We start from the raw sequence: 12342 nt of genomic DNA on the forward strand, positions 1-12342 counted from the left end.
TTTCAGTAAGTCATAGGTCTATCCTTTTATTTATCTTATATGTATTTCAGGTAAAAGATCATTCATGATTAAGATTACTGGATAATGCTTTACCTCCATTTCCCATTTTGGGATTTGTATGTGAAAGAGAAAGTGGGTGTTATAGCATAATATTCAGTATTTTCAGTCTTAAAAGAATATATATACAATATATACATATACATATATATATTGCTTATCCTTTAACTACAAGTTTTTTTCTTGTTTAAACTTGTTTTCTCAGAGCTTATACAGTATGCTTATGTCCATGTGAAGAGCTGACATTTGGTCTGAATTAGGCCCAAGTATTTCTTCCATCTTTTCTCACCAGGAAAGCTGATAGTTGATGGCTACTCCTCCTCCTCCTCTTTTCACAACTACATGTTAATGATACTGAAACAGCCCCATACTAACACAGTATTACATAAGTTCAAAGTTGTCAGGTGCTGTGAAACTGAAGGTTTCCTACAAATCTTGAGCTAAGTTGTTACAATTATCTGTAAACATCTTGATGTAACTATATTTCCTTTTACTGACATATTACACAAGACTGATGTTAATACCTTTTCTGACATTCCACTTATCACACCTTTCCACTGTGAAGTTATCTATGGTACTTTTGAGCCCCTCCTCACTTCTTTTCAGGATTCAACTGCAGTCTCTTAGGTGATATCTTTTCTCAGGCTATAAATATTCACTAAATACTAAAAGTACTAAATACTAAAAGTACTAAATACTAAAAGTACTAAAATACTAAATATTCACTAAATACCAAAAGTATTCACACTTGACCCCAAACATCAATTTATCAATCTGTTACTACTCTACTTCTCTCTTGCAAAAAACCTGCATACACCAACTATTTCCTCCACTTTTCACACCAGAAAAGCTGACAACTGGCAGCTGCTTCCCTCTTCCATTACTTCAAGCTGGTCACTGAAAAAGAGTTCCACACTAATACAAGACAGACCTTTCTTTGATATGGAAGGAGTCAATGAAATGTTTAGAATTTTGAAAATAATTTTTCCTCTTGACAGTTCAGTGGCCTTCCCTTTACAAATGCACAATCATACCATTCACTTGAAGAAAAAATCTAGATGTCATTTGCTCTGAGTCTCTACAAGAAATTCCCATCAAGACTTTTTGTATGTATTCAATAATAAATTGTCAGGAAATTTGTTTACATGTTATGTGAAATGCAGTATCCATTTTTTTCTTACAGGAATAGTTACACAATTCTCACTTGCTAACTGAACCATTTATTAGTCAACATTATCTTCTGCTTTGACTTACATTTCCTTCAACATGAGTTATCAGGAAGCAACAATTCTCTCACAAGGATTTATTGATTCTAATCACTGTATTTGGGTGCAGTAGTATTAAATATGAGAATGAATTTACTTGTATTTCTACAAGATTCACACAAAGTTTCATTAACCATGTGATTGCCACATTAGACATCAAACAAGATCTTGTTCAACTGTTGCAGTCATCTCTAAGTCAGGATCATGTTCCTCAATTTTTATTTCCATATTTTCTTCAGATACTGAAAGACCATAGGAACTTTCAGTTACATTTGGTTCCTTCTTGACCTCTTCCTGAGAATACAATACGGTACTTGTATGTGACATGTCCAAAACATGATGACTGGCCATGTCTGAGGTACCAATGGATTTGTTTTCATGTGAAGCAAACTTGTCAGGAACTTCATGGCCATGAACATTGCCTAAAACTACATGAGTTTTCACATGGCTCTTCAACTCTGAAGATTGATGAAATGACAAGGTACAATGGTCACACTTGAAAGGTTTTCCACTTGAGCGAGTCCTCATACAATACTTTGTACTACCTTGTTCCTGGGAAAAGGAAGACCGACGAACACTAGATGTATAAGACTTTTCACCATTATTGGTCCTCTTGCGAGGCTTTTCATTAGCATGAGTCGTCATGTGCTGGTTTAAATGACCTGACTGTGTAAAGGAAGCCCGACATACCGTACACTGGAAAGGCCTCTCGCCGGTGTGCGTCCTCATGTGTCTTGTCAAATGACCAGAGCGAAGAAAAGAAACCCGACAAACCGTACACTCGTACGGCTTTTCACCTGTGTGAGTCCTTACGTGACACTTCAAATCATTAGTTTGGGAAAACGAGGCCTCACAATAAGTACATCTATAAGGCCTTTGATCAGTATGAGTCCATAGATGACGTATCAAGCCACTAGAATCGAAATACGAAGCCTCGCAAGTATTACATTTATGTGGCCTTTCCCCTGTATGTGTCCTTATGTGACGTTTCAAGCCACCAGAGTCAGAATACGAAGCCTCGCAAGTATTACACTTGAACGGCTTCTCGCCAGTATGAGTTCTCATATGTCTTGTCAAATGACTCGAGTGAGAAAATGAAGCCGGACACAGTGTGCACTTATGGGGCCTGTCACCTGTATGGTTGGTTATGTGACGTTTCAAGCCACTCGAGTCAGAGTACGAAGCCTCACACTTACTGCATTTGTAGGGCTTGTCGCCAGTATGAGTTCTCACGTGTCTTGTCAAATGACTCGAGTGAGAAAATGCAGCCGCACAAGTCTTACATACATACGGCTTCTCTCCTGTATGGGTCCTTATGTGACGCCTCAAATCACTCGAGTTGGAAAACACAGCCTTACAAGTTGGACATTTGAAAGGCTTGTCTCCTGTATGAGTCCTTAAATGGCTCTGCAGCCCACTAATATTACTAAACGAAGACTCACAATCACTGCATTTGTGAGCCTTTTCACCTGTGTGAGTGCGAATATGAGCCCTCAAAGTAGATGTATCTTTAAATGTGGCAGAACACAGTCCACACGTGAACTGCTCTTTGTCAGCCGTTCTCAATACAGGTGATTTAAGGGAACATGCAGCATCAGATTCTGTATCTTTCATACCATCATCTTGTCTTGTGTTGATACTTTTACTAAAAGAAAATTCTCTGTTCATGAAGGAATCTGGCACGTCCTCTTCTTGCACCTAAAAAGATAGAATGCCTATTATTATTGTGTTATGTTAGTATACTTATAGTATAGCTTTATAGTATCTCAGACCAATTGAATTGGTGCTCCTTTCAGTTGGACATCAGAATCATCTTCCTGCCAACTACTGTACCTGCACAACCTCCTTTCAGTCGCCTCCTGCAGAATTTAGAAAAGACATGGAAAAAGCCCATTGTGATGTATCAAAATACCATCTATACAGCCATTCTCCACTTACCCATATCCCTTGCCTTCTTACTTACTTGTTCATAGAAAAAAGGAGAGGACAGGAAGAAAAAATAATCCCTTCTGCTGTGTCAAAATTGTATCCATATACAACCATTCTGCATTCATCCCTATCCCCTGCCTCCCTGTTACTACGACTCTCCCCCTCCCCCATTATGCTGTTCCATCTTCAAATTTTACTGTACCACTTAAGATGTCCTTTTACCCCTAAATATACCAGTCTGTATTTCTTATTCTCTCTGACCTGTATCAATGGTTGTCCTCCCTCTGGTCCTGTTTCTCTCCACTTTCTTCACTACTATGGGTAGACCTCCCATTTACATCATCATCATCAAGGTCAAATTTGGCATGTTCAATCATTTCCTGATCATCTTTTGACATTTGGTGTTGTATAACGGGCTCAAACATATATGGCTGGACAGATAGTGAGCAAACTGCACTAACTCCTCTTCTTCAGATTCAATTAAATTCTGTGACATTTTTCAATAGAAACCCTGAGTCAATAGTCAATTCTAAGGCGCTACTGAGGCTTTGCATGTGATGTCACAGGTGTGTGTAGGGGGGGGGATCAGCCATATTGGATGTGTAGTGCAAGTTGCAAACACGGGGATAGTTTAAGGGAGTTCGGAATCTATCAGAGAAATGTAGCTAGTTTATTTAGTGATATGGCGAGTGGTTGTGTTACCGTGTTCAGCGCCGATGAGGTACAATCTCTACTTAGTAGATTTGAAGCCTTGGAGGATGCTGTAAAGTGCCTTAAAGAGGAGAATCGAGTTCTCCACTCAAAGGCCCAAAGTACGGAAGACAAAACTAGCCATGAGCTTGGATGGAAAACGGCGAAAAATAAGATGCGGAATAGTGGAAAAAAGTCCTCACTAGCCCCGCTCGATTGCAAGAACTCATTTCAAATACTAGCGGGTCCAAAGGAAGATGAAACCAATGAAATTCAAGAGAACAAGGGAAGGGCAGACGCTGGCTCCCTGCCCACAGGTAAGATTTTGGTTGTAGGAAACAGTCAAGTGAGGTACTTAGGCAGGGCTTTCTGCGATAAAGATAGGAAACATAGGACGCAGGTGTGTTTCCCCGGCACGGTGATAGATGTTAGAGATGGGATTGAAGAGTGTTTAGTAGGGGAAGGTAAGGACTCTGTAGTTTGCTTAAGTGCCAGGGCAATGATATAGGTAAGTTAGGGAGTGAGGAATTGTTTGCGCAGTTCCGGGATGCGCTAGATAATATTAGAGATAGGGGAGGTGTTCCTGTTGTATGTGGAATCCTTCCGAGGCGTAGAGTTGGAGGCATGTGGCATTCCAGTGCTATTGCAATGAATTGCAGGCTGGCAAAACATTGTAAGGCCAATGGATGGGCATTTGTCGAAAACTGGGACCGCTTTTACGGTAGGAATCATCTATATACAAGGGATGGGGTGCACTTGTCGCCCAGAGGATTTTGGGTCCTTGCTGAATCCATTGAGCGAGTAGGTATCCTACTTTTTTTCGGGTAGATTACGTGGGAGTAGGGGGGGAAGTATCGGAATATACTTTAGGCAACATAAACAACTTAGAGAGGGACAGTGAAAAGAATCACCAAAGCAGGTGGAGGGAAGATAAACAAATATACAAATAGCAGAAGCATAATTAACAAAATTGATTTGCTGCGAGGTAAAGCATGCATAGAGAATTCCGATATTGTAGCTATTACTGAGTCCTGGATCAACATGGCTGATAAACATTTCCTTCCTTTTCGTTCAGAGTACAATAAACTGTATTATCAACAATTCGATTAAGGAAGAGGACTGTACGGAATCTATTTGGGTAGATTATAGGCAAGAATAAGAAAGTTATTATTGGCGTCCTGTATAGACCTCCTAACCTCAGCATTGAGCAGACTGATCCCCTGATTCATGAAATTCACAGAACGTCCCAATACAAAAACATGACCATGGGAGATTCTAATTATAGAAACATTGACTGGGAAACTTTAATAGATCAGGAAACAAAGAAATTCCTAGATGTGGTGCAGGATAATTTCTTAAAACAAGTGATCACCGATCCTACGAGGGAAGAAAACAATCTGGACTTAGTTTTAACTAATAATGAGCACCTAATGAGTAACGTAAAAGTGGGAGATAGTCTAGGCTCTAGCGATCATCAAGAAATAAGATTTAATATTATTTGGGAAGAATTAAAAAGTACGAATAACGTCCAATTACCAGAGTTCAGGAGAGCAAAATTTGACAGTATAAAAACCTATTTGATATTGAATATGAAATGTCATGCGGACGTTTCGGACATTGTCAAGTCTTGGTGCGTGACCGGGGGTCAGGTCATGACTAGAGGTCGGGTCACGGAGGGTAATATGCATACCTTGGGTCAGGTCATTGGGGGCGAGGGCTCAACAGACAGGTCAGCGATTTGGATGAAATGTCTAGCAATCTGATTTAATTATTAATGCACAAAATACATTTATCCCCCTGAAGTCAATACGGAAAAATAATAATACTCCCAAATGGATGACAGATTGAAACATAAGATCGGAATGAAAAGAGAACTTTATGTATAAAAAAAAAAAAAAAAAGGGGGACACACACCTTAGATCAGTATATAACAAAATGGCAAAGCTGGTTAAAAAGAATACACGTACAGCGAAACGTAATTATGAAATTAAGGTTGCCAGTTAAGCAAGATCAAACCCAAAGGGTTTCTTTCATCTCTATAGAACAAAAAACAAAGAAAGAATAGGACCAATTAAAAACGATGAAAATGTCATGATGGAATCGGAGGAAAAAATGAGTGAGGAGTTTAACAATTATTTTCTATCGGTGTTTACTAATGAGAGGTTAGATAAAGTACCTGACTGCGATCCGATTTCCAGAGGGGATGAAGAAAGTAGTCTGTCTAATATCAGCATTAGTAAAGTAGTAGTCAAGCAGATTGAAAGACAAAATTCCCGGGTCTAGACGAAATTTTTCCAAGAATGCTAAAGGAGTGTAAATTTGAAATCTGTGACCAGTTAACTGAAATATTTAATACATCAGTAGACACTGGTTTTGTGCCTACTGCTTGGAGGCAAGCAAACGTTGTTTCTGTTTTTAAGAAGGAAGATAGATCGTCTATATGCAACTGCAGGCCAATCAGTTTGACATCGGTTATAGGAAAAATGCTTGAATCAATAATAGTAAATAGACTCCGAAAACACATCGAAAGACATAATTTAATTCGTGATTCACTGTATGGTTTCTCCAAGGGTAAGTCATGTGTGACTAATCTTCTATCCTTTTACACTAAAGTAAATAAAGCGTCAGATAACAATGATAATTACGATATTATTTACCTTGACTTTAGCAGAGCGCTCAACAAGGTGCCACACCAGAGACTACTAAATAAAATAAAATCCCATGGCATAGGAGGAAAAGTGTTAGAATGAATTAGAGCTTGGATTAGTAACAGAAAACAGCGGGTCACCATAAATGGAGTAAAATCTAGGTGGGGCAATGTTACTATTGGAGTCCCCCAGGGCTTGGTTTTAGGTCCCTTGTTGTTCATTATGTACATAAACGACTTAGACGACAGGATAAATTGTGATGTCAGTAAGTTTGCGGATGACACTAAAATAGGATGCCTAATTAGGTCAGGAGATGATGCAGAGATTCTGCAGGATGATCTTAACAAATTGTTAACATGGTGAAATGGCAAATGAACTTCAATATCTCTAAGTGTTGCGTGTTAAACGTAGGGCTACACAACCCCAAAAATAGATTCTTTTTAGATAATACGCTTTTAGAGATAACTGAGTGCGAGAGATACTTGAGAGTTCTAGTAAGTCCAGACATTAATAACAGGAAACAGTGCATAAGCGCCAGAAATAAAGCTAATAGAGCATTAGGTTTCATTGCTAGGACGATAACGAATAAAAGTGCAGAGGTAATCATTAAACTCCATCTAGCGATAGTTATACCCATCCTTGACTATGGTCTCCATCCTACAGAGTGGACATAAATTCACTAGAATCAGTACAGAGAAGAATGACCAAAATGATACATGGACTCAGAAATTTGCCTTATGAAGAGAGGTTTAGGTACCTTAACTTACACTCTCTGGAAATATGCAGAGTGCGGGATGATCTAATAGAGGAGTTCAAGTGGATCATAGGCTTTAACAAGGGTGATGCAAACAAGGTCATCATATTAAAACAACAGGGTAGGACTCGCAGTAATGGTTATAAACTGGACAAATTTAGATTTACATAGGAAATAGGCAAGAATTGGTTTACTAATAGGGTAGTCGATGAATGGAATAAACTTTAACCATGTAATAAGCGCTGAAACTATCAGTTGTTTTAAGAAACGATTAGACAACTTTATGGATGGGGATGACAGGTGGTGATGGATACAGAGCTGCCTAGTGTAGCCCTTATGGTCTTTTGCAGTCTCCTTCATTCTTATGTTCTTATGTAGCTACTGGTTGCAGTAAGTCAGGATAAATGTTTACACTTCTCATTTTATCATTTCCCTGCTGAAACTGAGAGAGGGGGAGAGAGATACATCACATCTGTGAAGAGGAAAGGCTGAAAGCCAACTCCGTACTCTAGACTCTGCAGTGCCCATTTCATATCAAGTTGATATTTCATTTCTAAGGTGACATGTTTTGTCAAAAATAAAATTAACAATTATTCAAAATAACAAACCTCCAAAAATAGACTTACAATTAAAGTTATATTAGGAGGAACCTGGTTTACACACCCTAAGTTTTGCTGATCTCTGAAAATATGGTTTTCAATGTCATGAAAACTTGTGTATTATTTACTATCATGTTTAGTATTTGGAGGGATATTTATCAACATCAAATTAAGTGCTCAGCTGTGCATGTGCCCAGATATAGTTGGGTTGTACTAATACATGTATCTATAGTCTAGATAATCCAATTTCTCACTTGACACTCAATTCAGGTAAGGTTAGTTTAGATTAGGTTACATTATGCTACATTTTGGCCAAGCCACATTAGATTATGTTACATCATGATATTTGAGTACATAATATTACATTTGCTAATCTTCAAGTTATCTTCAAGCTGTACAAAATTACTATTTTCACCAAAATATTCAATTGCCAATACACTATAATGGTTGACGTGTATGTGTGAGAGAGAGAGAGAGAGGGGTCTGGGGGCATAGTTCCCAACTAAGGTTCTTGCAGTCTGGCAAGTTTGTGTTGGTCCAAAAGTACAACCCTCCATCCCACTCACCTAAGCTAGGTCAGGCTAGGATATGTCATTTCCTGCAACGAACTATCTCCCCTGTCTATACTTTTACTAATTATTCTGTTTGTTGCCAGACTATTACTCTGCAGCACCCATTTGGCGATGACAAGGTTATTAAAAACATAACATGGTAATTAATGTCTTCTACATAGTTTTGTGGTGAGAGCATTGCCACCTTGACAGTCCTTCCAATCCCATTTTTTTTTTCTATAAATTGGTCTTTACTTCCTTATGCAATGCCCCTGAAGCTCCAGTTTTGTACCCATGTTCCTCTTGTTTTGTTTTTCTGAACAAAAACCACTACTTCAGCCAGGAGGGCTTATGTACAGAACAAAATACCTACGTGAACTATCTCCCATCCTTTGTCAGTGTATGCCTGGGCATAGTACTTTCTTTTTTCTAAACACAACAACCCGTTCTCCCTAATTACCGACTAAAACAGATCATAACCAACCAAGGATGTTTTTTGCTCAAATGCAAAATAGATCAAAAAATTCAACTATATGCTAATTTTTACATAAAATTGTGCATTTGAGCAAAAACTGTCCTTGGTAAATTCATAGCTGGGGTCGGTAATTTTGCAGAGGCTAAAAATGTAACTTCTCTTCGATCAGATTACATGAAAACCACACATTTTAAAGAAAACAGTTCAAATAATGCAACCATATGCTAATGTTTGACATACAATTGTGCATTTGAGCAAAAACCGTCCATGGTCAGGTTTGGTCGGTTATGGTCTGGTTTGGTCGGTAATTAGTGAGGCCCTAACAGCCTGGTTTTACAAGCATCCTGTTACCTTACTAGTAGGTCACAATGTTATTATTATACTTCCTGTGGTCACTAAGTTAAGCTATACATAATGTAAATACTATAGATGTGGTGAAAGAGACACGTCTAATACGGCGGACGGGGAAATTCAATGACACCTGTGCAAAGCCGTATGATCTATCTAGATGCAATGCTTGACTACTATAACGTTCCGTCGATGCGTGATCAGTGGCTGCCTGTCTCGGAGTCCTTCAGAAATCTTGAGAAACCCGATCTTAGAAACACGTATTTCAATTATGACTATTACGTTGGTAGAATTGACTGGTAGTTGTTTACGAAACCATCTCTAACAGGGAATGAGTGGTTTAAAAAAAAAAAAAAAAAATTGTCTACTGCACTCTGACTTCCCAGAGGTCATACAAGCAAACGTCAGATTTACTGAAATTCGTAATATAAATTAAGAAAAATATACTTTCATCTCAAAAACATTATTTGTTTTTGTTTTGTTATCTTTTGTCTGTCTGATTTTCATTTATTATTAGTTATATGTCAATTTATTATTATTTACTATTTACCTGTTTATTATTTAACTATACCTATGCATTTATTTACGTATTTCATTTGTTATTTACATCATTATAGTTTTCATTCATTATTTTATTATTATGATTTTTTTTCGCATCCGACCTAGATATGAATCAAAATGTCTTCAGTCGGTATGCTCCGCCTTTGTAATCCTTTGTAAATAGCCTGTACGATGTTTTCCGAAATTATACAAATATTTTCAGTCATTATTATCAAACATTTCTAACACAGGAGAATGAATCAAGACTCGCCGTCAATGTCCGACTTCAAATGACCTTTAAGCGACTTAATGCACTGAAATAAAGTGGTAAACACATCACTCTACGTCGAAAAAACTTAATGTCATTGTGATGCCAAAAAAAAAAAAAAAAAAACGCCATAAAAGTCGAGGTTGGCTATTTCTGAATCAATGGAAATACGCCAGCCCATGTTTAGGTCGTTAAAGTAGCCACAATATTGCACACTCCTCAATCATGTTTATCAAACGGCTAATGAACTTTGACACTTTTACCAAATTGAGTGTAGTAGTTAGGTTAGGGTATATATTTCTTTGTTTTTAAGCATCAGCCATAGAGGTAGGGGGTGGGGGGTAAACTGGCGTAATGTTGTGGCGGCTTCTCTGCACCGACGGCCGTTCATGGCGCATTGTTTACATGGCGCCAGCGATACTCGTCTTACTTGGCTGAAAGAATACTAAGACATAACTCTACCTTTGACTTTTACTTATATGTGCTGTGCCTCATTACCCAGTTGCACGTTTAGATTGGCCTACGTTTGATATAAGAGAGTGTGCGATGTCTCAGAACTTATTCAAAGTGTGTCCTTACGTTGGGCTCCATGTCGTCCACGTCTACGGCGTACCTGACTTCGAAGCAGATGGACATTTGGGTACTGAAACCCAGAACAACTCACCCTAGATAATAATGCAACTTCGGCGCTTGATTTGATTTGACACTCACTCGGACAGGCCGTAAATTGTTTAAACCTTGAGCTTGGTTCAAAATACCATTATATGTATATATATATATATATATATATATATATATATATATATATATATATATATATATATATATATATATATATATATATATTATATATATATATATATACACACACACACACACACACACACACACACACACACACACACACACACACACACACACACACACACACACACACACACACACATATATATATATATATATATATACATATATATATATACATATATCCAAAATTACTATTACGATAGACGAGAATAAGGTAATATGCACAGCATTAGGGGAAGCTGTTTTGGAAATTTTGGGTTACAATACATGGCTGGACAATGTCTTATTGATTGAGAAAAATTTCAAACTGGGACCCCAAAATTGGGAGATGTGCTAAATGGACTTCGGTTATTTTTATAATACAGTGTGTATTCAATTGGGGGTATAAATCCCCAACCCCCTTAATTCTCTACGTTTTCTTATATATATGTATATATATATATATATATATATATATATATTTATACATATATATGCATAGATATATATATATATATATATATATATATATATATGTATATATATATATATATATATATATGTATGTATATGTATATATATACATATATATATATATATATATATATATATATATATATATGTATATATATATATATATATTCTTTTTTGAGGGGGGAGGGGTTGCCCCAAAAATCTATCAGAAATTGCCTGATTTGTTGGTGCATTTATAAACAGGAAAACATTAGAATTTTTACAAATTATCTTTAATAGAAAAATATTAAACCCTTTCTGTTTTCTGTAGATATATGACAATATTAATCTTGTGCATTATTTTACCGTGAATACAGTATACCTTATGAAATGAATCCCCTTAAGGTAACTTATGTCACAAAATGAGAACATAAGAATGAAGGAGACTGCAAGAGACCATAAGGCCTACACTAGGCAGCTCCGTATCCATCACGACCTGTCATCCCCCCCCCATCCATAAAGTTGTCTACTCATTTCTTAAAACAACTGATAGTTTCAGCTTGCTACATTGTTACTAAGTTTATTCCATTCGTCGCCACCCTATTAGTAAACCAATTCTTGCCTATTTCCTATTTAAATCTGAATTTGTCCAGTTTATAACCATTACTGCGAGTCCTACCCTGTTGTTTTAATATGATGACCTTGATTGCATCACCCTTGTTAAAGCCTTTGATCCACTTGAACACCTCTATTAGACCACCCCGCACTCTGCGTCTTTTCAGAGAGTGCAAGTTAAGGTGCCTAAGCCTCTCCTCGTAAGGCAAATTTCTGAGTCCATGTATCATTTTGGTCATTCTTCTCTGTACTGATTCTAGTGAATTGATGTCCATTCTATAGGACGGAGACCAAAACTGTACCGCATAGTCAAGGATGGGTCTAACTATCACTAGATAGAGTTTGATAATTACCTCAGAACTTC

The 12342-nt window shown here is 37.4% G+C and overlaps 1 protein-coding gene across 1 annotated transcript; it reads right to left on the minus strand.

Moving 5' to 3' along the window:
- Positions 1-1214: 1214 nt before the first annotated feature.
- On the minus strand, positions 1215-10759 carry LOC143030645 (uncharacterized). The gene is made up of 2 exons (XM_076193817.1): positions 10704-10759; positions 1215-3020 (listed from the first exon to the last, which is right to left on the minus strand). The coding sequence occupies exons 1-2, from the start codon at positions 10713-10715 to the stop codon at positions 1479-1481; spliced, it is 1554 nt and encodes a 517-aa protein (XP_076049932.1). The 5' UTR covers positions 10716-10759; the 3' UTR covers positions 1215-1478.
- Between the last annotated feature and the right edge of the window lie 1583 nt (positions 10760-12342).

Source organism: Oratosquilla oratoria, chromosome 12 (assembly GCF_046742065.1).
Source record: "Oratosquilla oratoria isolate Oo_2021 chromosome 12, ASM4674206v1, whole genome shotgun sequence".
NCBI classification, from domain to species: Eukaryota; Metazoa; Arthropoda; class Malacostraca; order Stomatopoda; family Squillidae; genus Oratosquilla; species Oratosquilla oratoria.